This window comes from Mus pahari, chromosome 16 (assembly GCF_900095145.1).
Source record: "Mus pahari chromosome 16, PAHARI_EIJ_v1.1, whole genome shotgun sequence".
Classification (NCBI taxonomy): domain Eukaryota; kingdom Metazoa; phylum Chordata; class Mammalia; order Rodentia; family Muridae; genus Mus; species Mus pahari.
Genome location: NC_034605.1, coordinates 66,851,109 through 66,872,275, shown reverse-complemented (window position 1 = coordinate 66,872,275; position 21,167 = coordinate 66,851,109). Strand labels below are relative to the sequence as shown.

The 21,167-nt window shown below is 42.0% G+C and overlaps 1 protein-coding gene across 1 annotated transcript in view; it reads left to right on the top strand.

Annotated features, from left to right (window-relative positions):
* LOC110334328 (protein FAM240B-like) overlaps positions 1-14,596 on the top strand; it is a 16,281-nt gene extending 1,685 nt beyond the window's left edge. The window contains exons 2-3 of the mRNA XM_029547280.1: positions 7,783-7,927; positions 13,992-14,596. Of these exons, the coding sequence (XP_029403140.1) occupies positions 7,785-7,927; positions 13,992-14,085 (237 nt within the window). The 5' untranslated portion in view covers positions 7,783-7,784 and the 3' untranslated portion in view covers positions 14,086-14,596. The remainder of the gene's footprint in view (positions 1-7,782; positions 7,928-13,991) is intronic.
* Positions 14,597-21,167: the final 6,571 nt, after the last annotated feature.

The following is a 21,167-nucleotide window of genomic DNA, read 5'->3' as shown; positions in this document are numbered from 1 at the left end:
TCTCTCTCTCTCTCTCTCTCTGTGTGTGTGTGTGTGTGTGTGTGTGTGTGTGTGTGTGTGTGTGTGTCTGTACTCATGTGGATGAAGGCCAATGGTGGACATCAGGGTCTGGCTCTGTCACTCTTAGTTTTACTCCCTTGAGACAGGGCCTCTCACTAAACCTGAAGCTATGCACTGCACATTAGACTGACTTGCCAGTGAGCCACCCCACCTGGGATCTGACGGTCTTTGTCCCCTGTTGCTAGGGTTATAGGCACAGGCAGCCATTCTCAACTTCAACATGGTATTGGGAATTCAAACTCAGGTTTTCTCATCCACTGAGTCATCTCCTGAGGCCTGAATTTTGATTTTTTTTTTAACCTGCATTCCAGGGATTGAATTTACACTCTAGTGTTTACAAGACAAGCACTTTACCAAATGAGTGACCCCTCAATGCCCTCAGAGTCTTCTACCAGAAATGTTAAGATCAGAGTGGCTAGAGTCCACTGCCTCAGAGGAGATATGTAGCCTCTTCTCGTTGTTCCTATTGAGAAAATAAAGGCATTGACTAGTGACATCTAAAGGCCACTGCTCTGGCAGTTTGTGGAAAGGGAGTGAGAGAGAGTTTCTCCCAGAACCTAGGACATAGCTATTTGGTCTACAGAGAGCTCACTAGTCCATGTAGGTATAAAAACTTGGACACTCAAAGACAAGTCTGGCCAGCAGACATGTTTTGATATTCTGTTCAGTGCTTTAAAGTGTCTTAAAATTCATTGCCAATATTTTAAAATAGGATTGAACCTTTTAAAATATATGTGTGTGTGTGTATATATATATATGTATGTATATATATATATATATATATATAATTTATAGTTTCTTTTGAAAAACTTAAAAATCGGTCAACACTCTGTTGGCTACAGGCATCTGAACTGAGTGCCATGTCTTCCATAAAGCAGTACACACTCTAGAATTTTCAAGAACGTTTTAAACACCCTGTGCTTCTATTTAGTGGTCCTTGGTTTGTATGTTATTAAAGCAATAAGGAATACAAAATAAAGTTTTATTAAGCATTAACCATGCCAGAAGCTAAACAGTCGGACCTGCCATTTCTTCAGCTGAATGCTGGCTAACTTTATGTGTATACAATATTCTACTTTACAGATGAGGAAATGGAGAAAAATGCACAAGACCCATATCTGCTAGTCTGGGGCTCTTTCTGTGACACAGGTAGATCCATGGCATAACTAGCTCCAGGACAGAATATCTCTAAATACAATGAAGACCCACAACACTGCAAGCCAGAATGACATTTATGTGACCTTCTGGCCTCCAGACTCACTTAAATTGGCTACTCTTGATTTTAAGCTGTTGGGGTAAATAACAGAAGAGTTAAGCTGATTGTCAAAATAAAAGTTGTCTTCTACTCTTAAAGAACCTGAGGACTTAAAGAAATCAATGAGACGTGAATACACCCACAGGCTTCCCTAAGAGGAAGCTCCCTTCCAACTGCACACACCTGAGGACAAAACCAACAAGCCGAAACTCTTAGGTGGAGAAGTAAAAGACCTGAAGGTGGATTTTTTTTTTTTAAGCCAGTTTCCCAAAAGAAGAGCAGAGACACCTGAGGTGAAAATTCCTCTCATAAAACATCAGAGCTTAATATTAGTTCAGTAGCTCAGGAGAGACAGCCTCCAAAGGCTTGCACATCTACACATAGCTTCATGTTTCTTATTTCCAAGCTATTGAAACCCTGATGGCCCTTCCACAGAGATTGCAGAAGCATTCCCATCTTCCCAACCCCCAGAAAACGGGTAGATCGTGTAGTGCCTTTGCATTGTCACAGGAGTGCAAAGATGTATGTGTATGGTTGATGATTTTCTGTCTGCACCAGGGTAGGTGCAGAGACAGCAAGTCACAGCTGCGGGTGTGATTTCCCGGGAAAATCAAAATGGACCTATTAAGATTGTTTCCTGCCTTGGGTTTATATTTTCCTGAAATTGCTATCAACTCTTTTTCTTCTTTTTCCTTTTTGATACAAAATCAAGTACCTTATGGTTTCAAACATGCTCTGTAGTGAAGGACGATCTTGAACTTCTGACCCCTAGCATCTATTTCACAAGGGCTAGAATTCCTGGTGGTTCATTTGGTACTGAGGATTGAACATGGAGGTTCATATATACTCTACCAATGTAGCTACATTTTCAGTCCACAATTCTATTTCTTGAGGACCCAAGCTGCCAGTGCCAGCTGCTATTGTGCCACTCACAATTAGCACGGTCAATGGAAGCAATAAGTATAAAAAGTATTAAGAGCTAAAGAAACTAGAGAGGGGATCTAGCCTAAATCAAAATGCACTTTATGGTAAAGAAGTTGTCATATTTCTAAAAGCTGAGCTTCGATCTCCCAGCAAAACAAGCAGCTATGAATAACCTGTGAGGGCTGAGAGCAGTTGCGAGTGATGACAACTCTCATTTTTAGTAGATTGGTCACTTCTTCAGCATGCTTGGCATTGCAGAGTGAGTGTGTTTATTCAGCCTGACCACAGAGAGAACACAAATGTAACATCCTAAGTGGTCCCAGAGGCTTTGCTAACGGCATCTATCCAGGCTCTAACGCTGGGCCTTGGACAAAAGGGCTATTCTATCGTCTCAGGTTTTCTAATCCTAACAGCCCAGCAACAGAAACAAATAAACCTCAAGTGTGAGCTGAGTCAGTGAGAAGTGAAGCATTTGATATCATGTATGAACCGAAGTTGATGAGAGCATACATAGGTGGTGGTTCAAGGTACTTAACATTTTCCATGCTTGATATGGGTGGGGAAACAGACTGTGGGCATCCTGCAAACATGCATATCATGTTTGAAGACTGAAAAAGCAGTCCATGAGTGAAGTGCCATTAGCTGGGTCACAATTAGTCTCTGTCTCATGGGTAATGAAACTGGAACTCTCAGCACAAAACGCTCCTGCTGGCTCAACTTCATGGTAATAACCAACCCAAGGCCCTCATTCTTGGTTCCCTCATACATCTATCTGACTGACAGAACACAGCCTGCAGAGCTGGTATGGGAGTCAGGGTACGGGAGTTGTAGGGAGAAGTATAACGTGATTAAAAAAAAAAAAAAATGCCAGTCCCAGCTATTACTGGAATGGCATGCAGTGGAGTCTGTTTGACCAGTTCAAATAGCATTTGCAAGCTCAGGTGTGGTATGAGAAAGAGAGCTCTGCAGAAGAACTCGGTAGAAAAGTGGGAGACAAAAGGAGACGGAGACATTTGGGGAGCAAGCTAAGAATTTTGTAACTGCTCTTTTGCTGTGACAAAGTATATAACAAGATGCAACTTGAAGAAGTTAGGATTTATTTAGGTTTGGAGTTCAAGAGATTTCAGGCCACAATGTTGAGAAGGCATGATAGCCAGAGTGTTAGACACTTGCACACATCACATGTGTAAGCAGGAAGCAGATAGCAGACAGGAAGTGGGTCAAGCTGTAGAATCCCAAGGTCCACAGTCTCCAGTGACCCATTTCCTCCACCAAGGCTCTACCTCCTAAGGGGTCCACAGCCTATCAAAACAGTGCCAACTGTTTAAATGTAATCAAACTGCAGCACTGAAGGAGGAAGTTCAAGCCTAACACTATGAAGAGAGAATGCACCCCCAGGCCCTGAGGAGCAACCGGCAAGCCTCAGACTACACTCAGCAAAAGCCATTTCTCTATGGCCAAGATGAGGCTGTACTCTGCTTTGAACACATTGTATTGTGAATGCAAACAGTGCAGGTACTGCTCAGGACCACAGGGTGCCCACCATTGCCTTCCTTGTCACATAGTTTATGACCCCTTCCTAAGATGAAGCTCCTCCATGGAAATAGAACCCCTAAGTATTTTCTGACCCAAAATGCCCAGCATTCTGCAGATCCCTAATAGCTTTTTATTTGTCTTGGGCACACTCAGCCTCAGTTTACCTTTAGGAGTATAAACGTCTCTTCTTCTTTCAGCTGATTTACTTTCCCTGGTTCCTGGATCCACTAATGCCTTGCCGGCTAGAGTAGATGTCCTCCATAGCCAGCTTACCTTCCAGTCAAATGGAGAGTATGTCAGACTTCATGAGGTGACCAGCTGGCTGCCTGCTGGGCTCTCCTCTCTTTTCCATTAGGCTCTCTTTGGCGTAAAATGTTCACTCTAAATTTTGATTAAAGAAAACATTGCCATAAGTACTTATTTAACCAAACTATCCTTTCTGTGAGTACCAAGTATGTGATTTGAATTTTCAAGTTTTAGAAGAAGGGTCTGGGGCTATAGCACAGTTAATGGGATGCTTGCCTAACATATGCAAAGCCCTAGGTTCCATCCCCAGCATTGCATAAACCTAGTGTGGTGTGCACACCTATAATCCTTGAGAGGTGGAACAAGAAGATAAGCATAGCATGGTAAATTTGAGGCCATCCTGAGCTATGAGACTCTGTCTCCAAAAAGGTGTTTGTAATAAAGAAATTTATAACTAAACTATACACCTAAGGAGTTGTTACTTTACATCCACATAAACTACAAGTTATGAGTATAAACTTTTCCTTCTAGCTTAGCATAAACAGTATTTTTGTTTGTTTGTTGGATGAATAGATGGATGGATGGATGGATGGATGGATGGATGGATGGATGATGGATGGATGGATTGTTTTGTGTGTTCATGCATGTGTGTGGGAATCACAGGACCCTATCCTGATTTCCCCTCCAAAAACACCCTATCCCCTCCCCCTGCTCACCCACCCACCCACTCCTGCTTCCTGGCCCTGGGGTATAGAGCCTTCACAGAACCCAGGGCCTCTCCTCCCATTCATTGATGACCAACAACAAGGCCATCCTCTGCCACATATGCAGCTGGAGCCATGGGTCCCACCATGTGTACTCTTTGGTTCGTGGTTTAGTCCCTGGGAGCTCTGGGGGTCTGGTTGGTTGATATTGTTCTTTCAATGGGGTTGCAAACCGCTTCAGCTTCTTCAGTCCTTTCTCTAACTCCTCCATTGGGGACCCTGTGATCAATTCAGTGGTTGACTGCAAGCATCCGTATTAGTCAGGCATTGGCAGAGCCTCTCAGGAGACAGCTATATCAGGTTCCTATCAGCAAGCACTTCTTGACATCCACAATATTGTCTGGGTTTGGTGATTGTATATGGGATGCATCCCCCAGGTGGGGCAGTCTCTGGATGGTCACTCCATCAATCTCTGCTGCACACTTTGTCTCTGTAACTCCTTCCATGGGTATTTTGTTCCCCCTTCTAAGAAGGATCGAAGTATTCACACTTTGGTCTTCATTTTTCTTGAGTTTCATGTGGTTTGTGAATTGTATCTTGGTTATTCCGAGCTTCTGGGCTAATATCCACTTATCAGTGAGTGCATAACATGTGTGTTCTTTGGGGATTGGGTTACCTCACTCAGGATGATATTTTCTAGTCAGAGGACAACTTTTAAGAATCAGTTCTCTCCTTCTATCTTGTTCAGGCAAAATGTTTCTTGTTACTTCTGTTGCACTGCAGACTGAAGCCATCTGGTCCCACAGGTTCCTGGTGATTTTCCTTCCTTCACTTCCCTTCCTGCCTTAGGAATGTTCGAACTACAAATGTGAGCCAGAAATTAAACTTAGGTCATCAGCCTATGAAGGTAGCACTTTTACTCACTGATCCACCTCTTCAGGGCAAGCAATATTTTATCGCTCATATATACCCCTAGGAAATGAAATACCTTATATTCTCCTATAGGTTCAACTAAACCCACACAGAATACAAGTACATGGGAGGGCAACCTTTCTGCCTCTTAGTTCTATGAATAAAAATGTAAAATCTAATCAATTTCTGTTAATGGTTTCTCTTCCAATGTCCAGTGACTAGAAATTTCTTGGAATTCTTCACACTGAATCCATTGGCATGGAAATAAAAGTAAATGATGTTATGCATGCCCTTGGAGACAGGAGATTGCTGTGGTCATGTGGCAAGAGAGCCCAGGGAGAGCTCTGTTCCTGCCTGGAGAGATCTCAGTAAGCCACCAGAATTGAACACTTCTCTTACTCAAAAGAAATCCCTTCTCTTAGTTTCTTTCATTGACTAGGTCCTAGGATAGCTTAAGTGACAATGTTTGTTTTCCAGAAAGTTCTTTTAATAAAAAATAAAAATAAAGTCATTTAGAAAAAAATCATTAAATCAATTAAGAACAACTAAACACCTATTAAATGCTTCAATTCACCCAAAATACCAAGACCAATTTCTTTAAAAGCTAGACCCCACTAAGTCACAAATATCCAAACACTGAAGAGGTCAGTCATGGGAGAGCTCTGAGATCCTCAACAGAGAGAGAATGCACTTTGCCTTTTTCAAAGGATAGGAGTGGAGAGGGAACTCTGAAGCTGTGAGGCATAAGCGAAGTTAACTAATGCTTCTGGGAGCATCAGCTTCCTCGTGTACAAAATGGGAAATTAATTAGCTCACGTTAGCCATCCATAGAGCTCTCTATGAAGGAGAGCAGACCTAGGTTTAAATCAAGTTCTGTTTTAGTCACTAGAAAGGCTAACTATTCCTCAGCGTCCTCATCTGGACAATGAGTGTAGAACCTCCCCTCTCACACAGCAGCTCCCAGGAGCAACAGCACAGTGAGTAGAAGATGCCTCTCACACATCTTGCTCAGAGAAGAGCAGAAGTCACTCTGAGGAGGGACAGGGAAATACAATATCTGCTAAGCACCTTGGGCTCCACACACTAGGATCAGAGGGTTTCTTTGTCTACTCATTTTATACTTATACACACAAACTAAAATAAGCCAGAGGGTTTTTTTTTAAGTATAATTGAAATGATTTTCAAACACAAAACCAAAATGTGGCAAAGAATTTATTTGACATAGAATGGCAAAACTAGAATGAGACTTCAAGTGAAGAGCTGGGAAGAGATTTACCAGGAAATATGCTTGCTATGCTAGCATAAGAAGCTGACATTGAATCACCTACACTCATGTAAAAGCCATGTATAAGCTGGGCAGCGGTGGCGCATGCCTTTAATCCCAGCACTTGGGAGGCAGAGGCAGGCAGATTTCTAAGTTCGTGGACAGCCTGGTCTACAAAGTGAGTTCCAGGACAGCCAGAGCTATACAGAGAAACCCTGTCTCTAGAAGAAAAAAAAAAAAAAAGCCATGTATAGTGATAGCCCCACACTGGGAGGATGAAGGGAAAGACAGATTACAGGAGCATATTGGCCAGCCAGTCGAGCCAAATCAATTAGCTCTCAATTCAGTGAAAGCCCCTGTCTCAAGTGTTGATCTCTGAGCACATGAGCACACATAGGCAAGTGTATACACACACATACACACACACACACACACACACACACACACACACACAAGTGGTTAAAAGATTTTTTAAATCAATAAATTTGTAGTAGATTAAAATTTGAGTATATCATTTGAACAAAATTTATTTTAATTTCTGTGTTTTAGAATCATTTATATTACAATTTTTCAATTGTAATGTTACTTTTAAATTACAATTACAATTTTTCAGTAACTTACAGTATAGTTAAATGGCTAAAAGACAACAGAAAAGGCAGCTGCTTAAAGAGTCAGTTTACTGTCAAGTGCTGCCGATGACTTTTCTGTCGCTGTTTAATCGTTATTATTCTCGTCTGCAGTGCAAAAGTAGAGTCATCCCATTGAGTGTGTGATGACAGAGGAGGTGTCTCTGAGTCTAAACTCAGCTGGATTCGAGCACATTCCAATTCTGGGTGCCTCTGCTTGCAGTACTAGGCTATGCTTTGTCTTTCACATTGCAGGGATGAACAGCCAGTACATGCGCAGGGAAGTCTTCTGCTGCGAGACCTGTGATGAGCTCAAAAGCTTCTGGGAAAAGGAGATTCGCAAACAGACTTGTTACCGAGAACTGGAAGAAGATCGCCAGGGGAGAAGCGCTCTGAGAAAGTATGGAGATTGCTTTTCTGTCTAGGTTTCCTTGGGAATACACCAGATGTGGAGGGCGGCTCCATTTTTTTCATCACTCACCGATTTGAGCAGGTGGATGCTGAATGCTATACCACAGAGGGAGGAAACAAGAGCACGTTATCGAGGGAAAGAAGTGTATTCAACTCACAAGTCCCAGAGAGGTGTCTCCTACATTGCTCAGACACATCAAAGAAGGAGCAGGTTTTAATCAGAACATAGGAGCCAAGAAGAAAGTGTAATCCTTTGGGAAAGATTTCCACGACAAAGCAGGAAACAGTGGGTACTTTAAGGTTGGCTAATTTGAACAAACCCAGTGGGTTTCTGGCTGGCTAGCCTCCAGTGCTGGCCCTAGGATGCTTTCCAAAGGGAAGCACGGTGGCAGGTGTGGAAGTTGAATATGGAAAAGTTGAAACTACACACTTGTGTATAGATGGTTTAGAGATTGGCTGAGCCTTTTGCTGGAAAGAAAACGTACCTTAGTCGTTAGAGAGCTTACCTAGAATATACAAAGCCCCCCTGGGTCAGATGCTAGCACCAGATTAAGTGTGATCCAAACACCTGTAATCCCAAAGCACTGGACAGGTAGAAGCAGAAAATTCAGAAGTTCAAAGTCATCCGTCCTCATTACATTAGTCTCTAGCTTATAAAAGAGGGTGAGGAATTATTCCTGGGAGGGGCAGTCTCTCCCTAGCCAGGACTTTTTTAAAAAAGAAGTCAGAGGGCTGGAGAGATGGCTCAATGGGTAAAAGCACTGATTGTTCTTCCAGAGGTCCTGAGTTTAATTCCCAGCAACCACATGGTGGCTTACAACCATCTGTAATGGGAATCTGATGCCCTCTTCTGGTGTGTCCGAGAACAGCTACAGTGTTATTCATGTACATTAAATAAATAAATATTAAGACAAAAAAAGAAGTCAGATCATAAAATATAGAAAGTCAGAAATCAAGTTAATAGAACCAACCACTCATTCAATTTGTCACTGTCTTTACGGGCTTTCTTTAATGCATCTATAACCTGCTTCTCACTCAGCTGTCAATACTGCTAATATTTTACAACCAGAGAACTATTTGCAGTGGAGGGCTCCCTTGCCCTTTGTAACATGTTTGGTAGTATTTCTTGCCTCAAAACATCAACTGTCAGCAGGATTCCCATTCACATTGAGGTAAAGGTTCCCCTAGAGGGTAAAGTGGTCCCTGCTGCGAACCATAGCTTACAGATATCAACAATACTTTCTACAATACAAACAAAAATCAAGTTCTGGGTTGTCCAGATGGCTCAGTGGGTGAGGGCAGCACTTGACACTTAAGCCTGAAGGCCTGAGTTTGATCCCCACAACCAACAATTGATTGAAGGAGGGAATTGACTCCACAAGGTTTCCCTCTGACCTTCATATATTTGTCATGGCACATGCACCCACATATACACAACATGCACACAATAATAATTAACAATAATAAATAATTTAAATAAATAAGGTTCTGTTTCCTGAAATTGTTTACTCAAGAGCTGGGTGTGGTGATGCAAGCTATAATCCTAGTACTTAGGATATGGAGGTAAAAGGATCAGAAATTCAAGATCATCCTTAGCTACCTAGAAAATTCAAGGCCAGCCTGAGCTACATAGAGTCTGTTTCAAAAATAAATGAATAGAGCCGGGTGGTGGTGGCACATGTCTTTAATCCCAGCACTTGGGAGGCAGAGGCAGGCGGATTTCTGAGTTCAAGGCCAGCCTGGTCTACAAAATGAGTTCCAGGACAGCAAGGGGTATACAGAGAAACCCTGTCTCGAAAAACCCAAAAAATAGATAGATAGATAGATAGATAGATAGATAGATAGATAGATAGATAGATAGATAGATAAAAGTAAGAATAAAGTAAAATATCTTCTTCAGCTCTTCACAATCATAACCCCAGCATACAAGGCCAAACTAAGTTTCAGGGTTAACTTGAGAGGTATGTCTGTATGAAAAACCATTTCTTGAAAACCTTCCACATCTGGAAGGACACATATAAAGGATTTTAGAGGGAAGGTAATGTAGTCTTTCTCTCATTGACAAATGAATTCCTTGTTAGTTGGGAGTCTATTGAAAGGGCATTTATTTACACAGAGAAGCATGTATCCTATGAGTTTCGTGGGTGAGTATCGTGGGTCTAATGTAAGACCCTCTCTTGCTCTCACAGGTCAGTTCCTCGGAGCAGTAGGAACAGATCAACTCCTCAGAGTCTGTCTTGTTCTTTGTTCCTAAAGTAGGAACAGTCCCACTGGGACATGGACTCACTCATGTAGTCCAGAATGGCCTCAAACTGGCTACATTTCTGAGGATGACCTTGAATCCCAGATCCTTTTTTTTTTTCCGAGACAGGGTTTCTCTGTGTAGCCCTGGGTTGTCCTGGAGCTCACTCTGTAGACCAGGCTGTCCTCGAACTCAGAAATTCTCCTGCCTCTGCCTCCCAGATCTTTCGGCCTCCATACCCCCAGCACTGAGATCACAGGCATGAAACCACCACATCCAACTTTCAACATCATCTAAACTCCTCAAAGTATTTTAAGCCCCAAAGAAGTCTCCCTCCATCTGCCTCTCTTCCATCCACATCCCTTAAAGTGTGACCAGAAAAGTTATCACCCCTTGATCTTGCTTAGAGGAAACAGGCCTAGATAAGCATCTGTCCCATGTGGTGTCTGGAAAGCAGCTGGCCCTCCTTGATACCCTTATTCCTGCATCCCTTCCTTGCCCCAAACTAGCATGGAAGTGTGAAGGCTCTCCCTTCCCTAAATCTGCTTCTGGAAAGACTCCCAACTGAGATGCATAATGCCAGGCATGTGACAGAAAAGCAACATCCCTGGGCTCAGATCCTCTCTGCCTCCCAGTGCCAGTGAGTACACGTTAGGGCTTGAGGATCTCACCACCCTGCTTTCTAGCTAAGCCTAGTTAATTCTACTTATCAAGAAGAGTATCTCCTTATTCTATCTTATCAAGCAGTATCCAGATACTAACTGCCACCACCTACCCCAATAAATCAAAAGAATCTAGAACAATAAGTAAACATGATTTGGTCTTCATTTGAAGAGGAAAACCAGTATTTTTAGGCTAAAAGCAAAGACTTTAATACTAGTTATACTGCTCTTCTCGTGTATTTGGATATCATTTTTAAAGATTATTTTATTTATACTTAAGTAGATGTGTGAGTCTTTGTGGGTATATGTGCACAAGAGTGCAGTGCCTGTGGTGGCCAGGAGAAGGTACCAGATGCCCTGAAGCTGGAGTTACAGGCAATTGTGAGTCTCCTGATATGAGTATTATGAACCAAATACATATCCTCTGCAAGAGCAGAAAGTGCCCGTCACAGCTGAGCCATCTCTCCAGGCCCTCTACACTCGTTTTTTCACATAGTCTTCCACACACCAACCACCTATGCATTTATAGTCACCAGTTTACTGAGAACACAAAACTGAATGGAAGCAGAACACTGATGCAAGAGAGTGACCAAAAAGGAGCATCAATCTATCTGAATAACCGCAAACTACACTGAATGATCATTTGAGTCGACAGGGAACTCAGTCCTTCACTGATTAGCCATAGTGATAGGGCTTCTATGAAAAGTGAACAAGTGTGTTGTGAATCCCAGATTCTGACACAATTTTCCCATAATAAATGATTATCCGGTCTGTGTTGATTTGGGTCCTCTAAGAGGGTCAGATTAGATGTACTGGAGATCCATCAGGAAAATACCTATGAGAGAAAAAAATTGGAAAGAAATTATGGTGTGGTGACAAATGTTTCACATCTGGCTCTACCCATGCACATATATGTGTGCATTTACCATAAATCTCATTGACAGGAAAGCTGTGCCACACGCAACTCACAGATAATAAATTTGTAATGCTCTTCATTATAAATTCAGCACAGCAAGCTGATTCTCACAATATGATTTTAATAGGTTTGGCTGACCTCTTGTATCTGTAGCCAACAAACGGTTGCAATTAAGTCAAGATTTGACAAAATCAAGTAACAAATCAGTGCTGGTTTGTTATCCACCTCAGTCAAGAAGTTCTATCAATTGATTGCAATAGTATTTAGTTCTGAACAAATATTTCTTCAATTTTTTTGTTATTCATAATATGATGCCTGTAGGGTGTACTTCTTATGTTAATACAGACTGTACAAAGCAATCCATCCATCAAGCTTGATGCATCACGCAGGCAGGCAGCCTTATCAAAGAGCCTGAGGAAACCCTGGGTGTAATTGGAAGGGGAAGGTTTCAATACAGAGCCTTTAAAAGATGTGTGAGGAGAGCCTGTGAGCCAAAGGACCCTGGGATTGGACAGTTTGGTAACAATTAAAATGCAGATGAAACTAGGGGTGGTATTGAAGGCCTTTAATACCAGTTCTCTGGAGCAGAGACAAGCTAATCTCTTTGAGGACAAGGATAGCCTGATCTAAAAAAGAAGTCCCAAGCCAGCCAAGGCGAGACATGACACAATAGTGAACGCCTGTCTGAAAACCAGTGTCCTGATGCTACTCTCCCATGTGCGTCTCTTTTGTGCACCTTTCAACTTTCGGACCTTGGTTATTAACATGCTGCTGGCACAATCATTCCAAACACAAGGCTAACCCTTCAGATTCTTCCCAGGCTTTCCTGGGCCAACAATTAAGATGTTTTAAATAAGAAGCTTGAGACATTGAGACAGCTCAGCAGGTACTCTCAAGCACATTACCTCTCAAGCCTAAAGAAGGGTGGAAGAGAACCAACACTGAAAGTTATCCCCTGACTTCACACGTACACGAGCACACACACCCAATAATAGAAGTAATAATAATAATAATAATAATAATAATAATAATAATAAATAAAGTAGTAGTAGTAACAGCAGCAGCAGTAGTGATTAATTCTAACATTTTAAATTTAAAAAGAAGGTGAAGTTGCCCTGGAGCCAGTTTAATGCCTAGAGCCTTCATAATATATTTATTGAGTTGATTGGATGTAACATTTCACCTTTGGGAATTTCTCAGTAAAGTACAATATATGAGGATATGGCAAGAACGGAACACAGTATATTCATTTTGAGATTGTTCATAAGAGAGACAGTGTGAATACATTTTTCCTTTCTTCTTTATATATTTTCATTTTGCTATACATATTGCCTCATCTCCAGTACTTCCAGATTCTTCCAGATTATTTTGTTTAAAGATTTATTTATTTTCATCTTATGTGTCTGAGTGTTTGCCTCCACGAATGTATAGGTACCACACATGGACCCAGTATCTGAAGAGACCAGAAGAGGGAATAGAATCCCCTGGAACTGGAGTCATAAGGGGTTGTGAGCTGGCGTGGGTGCTAGGACCCAACCCAGGCCCTCTGCCAGAGCAGCAAGTGCTCCTGTAGCATGCTAATACCGCTGAGCATCTTTCCAGCCCCTCTTCTCAGTCTTTGATTCATCAGAGTCCACAAATTAGTTTGTCATCTTACTTTGCATTTTCTATTGATCCATCTGCCTGTTCCTTTTGTCAGGGTGTGTTAATGATGGTGACTCTGTATCATATAAGACTTAAAATCAGGTCCTCTAAGTCCTCCAACCTCATTCTTCTTCAAAATTCTTCTTAGCTAATCTACTTCTTTTCTTGCTTTTCCACATAATATCAATTGATTGTTTTTTAATGAAGTCTTACTATGTTTACCCAGGCTGGCTACAATCTCTTAGACTCAAGTAATCCTCTTGGTTCAGTCCTTCAAACAGCTGAGCCCACAGATGCCTGCTCTTCCAGCTCATTGATAACTACAAAAAACACTTTAACTGGAGGTTTCACTGGAATTTCATTGAGTCCAGTATTAATTTGGGAAGGCTAAATTAAATCTGATGAAAAACTACCTATTTGTAGCCTTCACTTACTTTTCTAGCTTTTCTATTCTATTCCTGCTCTTTACCCATCGGCAAGAACCATGGGCTTCTTTGGACAGTATTTATGAAAAGCAAATGGAAAACAAACGGACCAGGAAATATGAACGCAAATGCACTAACCTGCATGTATGGTGTCTCCCCCTCAGGCTTAGAGAAGAATGGAAGGAGAGGCTGGAGAAGAGGCTGAGAATGCTGGATAATCCTGATGACAAGGAAAAGCAGGCTAACCCTGAAAACTGAGTGCTTCTGGCAAACCATCGAGGACATCTTTTTCTAAGAGGAAAAAGACTTCCCTGAGTTATACTGACTTGCTAGGCAGAACTTCCCCTATTTGTTCTCCCATCTGAGAAAGGATTTACATGCAAACCCCCCACCGTGTGCTAGTGGGAACTGTTATCCAGATCATCCTTCTTCACAGAGAGGACAGGGTGAGTGCATGGGTGGGATTCTTGGGTTGTTTTATATAAAAAGCTCTTTGAATTAGCACCCCTCCCCAGGTTTCTAAGATCTACGTAGTATAAGCTGGTTCTGCATTCTCCCCTCATCTTGAAATCTAAATGTTTTCTCTGAGCTTGCTTGAGGCAGTGACCTTAATGAAATCTGGTTCCCTACAACTCCAGAAATTGGTCACAAAATCTGTCTCTTTTCTCCATTTTTTTGTGCAGAGATACTGGCAGAAATAAAACTAGTACGAATTTTGAAATTTTTAACAATATGATCTGAAAATAAACTGAATTCATTTTCTCTTCCTATAAACTTGGACTTTTTTATTTAGGCACATGCAATGAAAGTATAACCCTGCTAAATAGTCTTGTTTGCCTCACCCTTGTCCTTGCTCACCTCGAAATTGTCTATTGTCTGTCAGGACATTTGTCTTAGTCAGTTCTCTGCTGGTACAACAAGTGTCGGCCCCAGAATCCTCCAACACATTCTGGAACTTTGAGTCATCCTCACTTCCTACCTGGTCCTGAACAAGCTTGTGGCATTTACAGTAGCAAGCATGGGGGATGCTCAGGTTTCTTGAGGCAAGGCAGGAGCAAAGGGAGATAGAATGTAGAACTCCGGGCAACCAAGGCACATGGATGGTCAGAGGAAAAGGCCAAGTTCAAGACACTCTGGGGCAGTCCTGGGAAAGACAGGTTGTCTGGCCTGATTCCTTCTGCTTCTTCTGGAAAACTAACAGCCCTCATTATGGACAAGAGGGCTGTGCATGGCAGGAGGAGCTGGAGAGACTTTTACCATCACCCACAGTGGGATTCAAAAGGCTGTACCCAGGCCTCTCTTGTGGGTGCTTACTCAACTGACATTCAACATAAAGACTGTAAACTCGTTCTTGGAAAAGCTGAGCGAATTTCAAAAGAGGATGATCACTAGAAAGGACTTTGGTGAGGACGGAGAACCATGGGACTAAACATCAAGATACATGACTACATACGAGTCAGGAGAAGTCTTCTGAAAACGTAACACTTAAGGGGAGACCTAACCTGTAAAAATCATTTCACTGTGTATGTACATACCTATACATCACATTACAGACCCTAAGCACACACAGCACAATGCTATGAGCAAGGAAAACAGAACAGGGACAGTGTGGAAGTGAGAAAAAAGCAGATGGGTGCATAGGAAGCTATAGGAAAATGTGTGTCTGTAACAGAACGAGGAGGAGCTTCCTCTATAGAAGAAAGGAAGTAGGAACAGGGGCTCTAGAGAGAGGCTTAAAAACACAGACTTATGCTCATGTTAATAGCCACTGCAATTTGTAGTTAGGCACTTCCTACATGCACTCTTCCAACTGAGCTGTTTCTATGCCTCTAACCCCACCCATTATTCATTTTCCTACAGTAAGCCTTTCACGTTCAAGTATATATAAACTAGTTAGGCATTGAAAAATACAAAGCCCTAAATTGGTATTCTTAAATCTAAAGGAAAGGTCAGGTCAGGTTTATTAAATAGTCATTGTCAAGTCTAAAAAGCTTGAAGCTATAAAGGGTTAAAAAAAAAGGAGTTTGTCTATATGAAAGTGAACATCTTTTATGTGGTAAAATGGAGCATGGGCAGAGTAGCTTTGGCAACTTTTCAAGTTTAAATGATCATTTGGCTGCAGCTGGGAAAATGGATTTGAGAGATGACAGGAGATGGCCTGGAGATGAATTAGGAGGTGACGTCTGTGGTTACAGTGATAGAGAGTATAAGCAAATAGAATGCAGGGGTCTTGCAGATTGGTTGGGTGTAATGAGACATGAAACATCTAAAAATATAGACATTCATTTATCTTAACCAACACCTATTTAACATGGGCTAAATATGGAGAATATGAAACCTAAAAGCTGCTGAGCTGGTTCTATTAACAGCCAAATTTACTAGCCAGTAAGGACTCTCTGTGTGTGGTGCCTGTCCTCCTGGGCTTTGGGTCCCTGGTGTAGCAATGTACCCTACCACTGTGCCTTTCCAGACTCCTGGATAGATTATCAAGTGTAATGTTTCCTAGCACAGGACTTGGTACAGAGGAAAGCCTTGATGTGTCTGGGCTTTCATCCCCTCCACTCTTCCGTCTGTCACCCGTCTAGGCCCACGGAAAGTTCCTGGCTCACCCTAAAGCCGTGATGTCAAACATGCCTACCAGTCCCAATTGCTCAGAAAACTGTTTTGAATTCATAGATTTCCTGGGTCCTACTCTCAAAGACTAATTTTGCTGGTTTCAGGAACTGTAATTATACCAAAATACATGGGAGAACCTGATATTCACCTAGACTTGGAACCTAGTTCCCTAGAAGGCATAGGAGATAATGAGTGGGGACCTAGTGAAATAATTTAAGTTAGTCAGACTTAGGAGGAATATTCATTCTGCCAGTACAGCCCAGAGAAGGCCTGGTCAACTCCCACAGTGTGTGAGGTCAGCCTTGAAAGATCAGCTAGCAAAGGCAAGAAATGGCCTCTGCCTGTCAGAATGGGACTGGAGGAAGGGAAAACAAAGTGTAGGCCGGGTTAAGTTAGGGAAGGTCCTTAAAATGCTACCGTAAGGAGTTTGGGCTTCATCACACAAGCAATGGAGGCTCATCAAAGGTTTCTAAGCAGGCTGGTAACCTGCTAAGAGCTTGTCTTAGTAACCGAGTGAGGTGACATTGGCAGCAGGGTTGAAAATACACTCTACAGAATGAGGGATTGTCTTCGCTAAAACTGTGATTATCCAAACAGCTTTATTTGGAAAATAAAGAGTTCAGTGATCCAGAACTCTGGCCAAGGCAAGTGGAAGTACAAATAAGGGATCTAAGTAACAAGGGGCAAGGACTCCAAGGACCCCAGAGTGGCCGTTTACTTCTGGTAAACAGCTTCGAACTTGCAGGTTTTCTTGCAAAATTAATTAGCACTTTACTTTTAATAAGACCTTACATTATACCAATTTAGAGATGAGATCAGATGCCACCCCTCAAAAATAAATAAATAAATAAATAAATAAATAAATAAATAAACAAACCTAAGTTATTTTTACACCTAGCATTGCTGATACTGAGGAAAATATACTGAGAAAGATTCTTTTTCATTTGGGAGAGCTGAAAAACACCATTCCATGTTAGCGACAGAAAAACTGAAAGCAGTGAGTGTCCCTCCCCACAAAGTAATTTAGCTGCAAGATTTCAGAGCCCATACAGAGAAACCCTGTCTTGAAAAACCAAAAAAAAAAAAAAAAAAAAAAAGATTTCAGAGCCCCCAGGGACATTTGGGGTACCCAGGCAAGGAGATACAATAGTTCTCACAGGCTGCTCCATTGCTGGAGACATCACTGTCTGTGGGAGACAGGCAGGAGACACTGGTTAGGAAGATTTACTGTCCTGGGCTGACAGAGGAGATGGGCGATACCCAGTCATACCCAGTCAGCTGGGTAAACCAGCGGATCATTTATAATACAACACTGGGCAACCCCATCCCCACCCTAAACACCATGATAAAGTGAAGACCAGGCACAGGGCCAGGCCTCAAAACAAGACCTTGACAAGGGCAGGAGGGGGTACTTTAGGAAGGAGCCTGAGTCGATGCCATTAGCTCTGACTCACACAATACTCTCTTTGAATATGTAGACTATGAAGAAAACAAATGGGATTGTATCATTAACATGAGACTCTTGCAACAGCTTGGGCTATAATGAGCTTTCTTCCAAAATAATAAATGACTTGCATGATTGTGGCAAAAAAATTAGAAATCAGGAAAGGGAAAAGTATATGATGTCCTACAGGCTGCCTGTGACTGACATTATAAATATTGCCTAACATTCTTCACGAATACTCAAAAAGATAGGCAAGTAATTTTTCAAAATCTGAGATTATATCCATTCTTATAGCCTATTCTGTCTTAATTTGTTGTAGCCCTATTAGAAAAGAAGGAGACAGATCTGCCTTTTGTTACTGTTGAGTAAAATGCATATAGATGTGGGTTATTTGATTGCTATTCCTTTCGTTTTTGTTTGTTTGTTTTGGGAATGTCTCTGTGTCTGGCTCAGAACTCTTGATCCTCCTGACTCAGGCCCCCGGTGCTAGGATTACCAGCAGCTACACCTCTTCTCTACTGCTTCTTGTCTTTTGGCTTTTCTCTCCCTTTCCTTTCCCTTCCAAGTGCAGGCTAGTCCTGAACTCTTGGGTACAAGTGGAACCCTGACTCCCAAGTGCTAGGATTAGAGATGTAGGCCACCATGTCCAGTTCACAAAGAGCCTAGGGTGTAACCCAGGGCTTTGAGCATGCTAGACGCTCTACTAACTGAGCTGCATCTCCAGACCACACTACCTGTTTTCAAAAACTAGATTCCTTTTAATATAGTTTTTAAAAAAAAAAAAAAAAAAGGTGTCTGTACAGATGTGTATGCAGGGAGGAGGCCTGCCTCAGGAGTCTTCAGGCACCTCCCTCTTTTTGTTTGAGATAAGGCCTCTCATTGGCCTGGAGCTTCAATAAGTAGGCAAGGCTAACTGGCCAGCCAGTAATGGGGATCCTCCTGTCTCTGCCTCCCATCTCACCACTACTAGGATTACACTGGGCACCACCAAGCTGTTTTTTATGTGGGTTTTGGAGAGCTAAACTCAGCTCCTCATATTATTAGTTAAGCACTTCACAAACTGAGCCATCTCCCAAACCCTTCTTCCGTTCAAATAAAAATTAAAATTTAATAAAAGTTTTTATTAAATTTTAATTAAAATTATAACATAAATTTCTTTTCTTTTCTTTTCTTTTCTTTTCTTTTTTTTTTTTTTTTTTTTTTTTTTTTGAGATAGGGTTTCTCTGTATAGCCCTGGCTGTCCTGGAACTCACTCTGTAGACCAGGCTGGCCTCGAANTGAATATATGCTTCTGTTATTCAGAGATGATTTACTACTCATCTAAGTAGTACTGTTTGTTTGTTTGCTCTTTGTTTTTTAAAGACAGGGTTTTTCTCTGTAAAGCCCTGGCTGTCCTGGAACTCACTCTGTAGACCAGGCTGGCCTCGAACTCAGAAATCCACCTGCCTCTGCCTCCCGAGTGCTGGGATTAAAGGAATGCACCACCATGCCCCACATAACATAAATTTCTTAATCATGTTCCACTTTAATAAAATTTACAATTCTTTGAATAGATTCTATAACTGCAGATATGTCACTCATAAGAAAGGGTTGCATGTACCACCACCCCAAAGAACATTTCATATTTCATTAAACAAGTCTCTAACAGACCCTCCAGTTTTCTCCACTTTGAGCAACCCTCCAGTAAGCATCATCATCCATGTTTTTTACATGCTTGTTCAACATCTGCTGAAGATGAAGTCTAAGACACCTTCTGACCAGAATAACCTTCCTCAGTAAGGAAGTTATTGACTTTGCCTGCCCAGTGTCCAGATCTACCTTTCCCCCATCACAAAAATGTAATGGGAATGGAGGAAGGAATTTCCTGGCTTCCAATCATCTTCAATGAAATCAGGGGTCACCCCACCCCTAGGCAAATGATGTAATCCTGGCCAGTCAAAGAAGTACCACATCCTCTCTGTAGAAGGCACAGAGGTTCTCAGTGCCTGAGATTGGCTAGAAGATGGCCCATGACCAGATGAGTCCAGGAACGTTAGATCTATGGGAAGGAGAAGTGAGAACTTGAGAGAAAAGTGTTAAGTTGGTCTTCATGCAAAATGTGTATTAATACTGGCAGGCAAGGGGGCAACACAGTATACAGGAGTCTAAAGTAAAAGGCTTCAGTCCTGCCAAAGTGAGGTGTCTTCCCGAACAGACTTAGTTCATATATGGCCTATTCTGCATGACAGAGGTAAGGAATGGGGACCTACGTGGCTTAGACTTTGTGATGAAGGATACCTTTTCTTTCAGTGAGGTTCTTGGCTAGTGTGTGACCTAGAAGACATTAGAGCTGTCAGTCTCTCCCCTTACCCCATGTCCTGGTATGAAACAAGGAGGGTGGTATGATTTTGCTATGATTACAAACCTTCTCTGCGTAGACTCCGAGGGGCTGCTTCTCAATCAAACCACCACAGCGGCTGCTCTGTATTCCACTGTCCTGTGCCACACACAAGAGTTAAATGCCCTGAGTCCAGACTTTAGACTCCTGTATACTGTGTTGACGTTTTGCCTGCCGGTGTTAATACACCCTTTGCACAAAGACTGATTTAAATCAACAACTTTCTCAGTTTCTCATTTCTCCTTCCCTGAAGATCTAACATTCTTGGATCATCTGATTACAGGCCGTCTCTCCGGCAATTTTAGCTGGTAAACTCGGAAAGCTAAGTACCTTAGATATACTCTAGGCAGGGGCTCTGACATTTCTTTGGGTGGCTCGAAATTAATGCTGAGTGGGAACTCAGAGATGTCACTTAAAATTTCATGTTTTGCCTCCCTGGGAAGTCTTGTAATGGGGAGGACAATGACAAGAGATTGAGTTTGAGTATAAAAACTTGATTTTAAAATAAATACAAGAGAAACAAGAACGTAGCTCAGTTAGTGTATTGCTTGTCTGCCATGTAGGACGCTCTGGGTAGGCACCTCAGCACCACAGAAACCAGGCATGGTGGCACGTGCCGGCAATCTCAGCACTCAGGAATTGGAGGCAGAAGAATAGAAGTTCAAGGTCACTCCTAGCTACAGAGGGAGCTTGAGACCACCTTGGTCTGTGTGTGACTCTGTCCAAAAATAAGAGGAGTAGTAGTAGTGGTAATAAAACAGAAAAGATTCATACAAGGTGTGGCCAAATCAGGGTTTTCTCCCAAGAATTTTTAAAAAATTAAATTTACAGTATTTTAAAGCAAATATTGAGCAATCAACAGCCAACAGTCAATGTGTATCTCAGGGAGGAACAGCAAGCTGG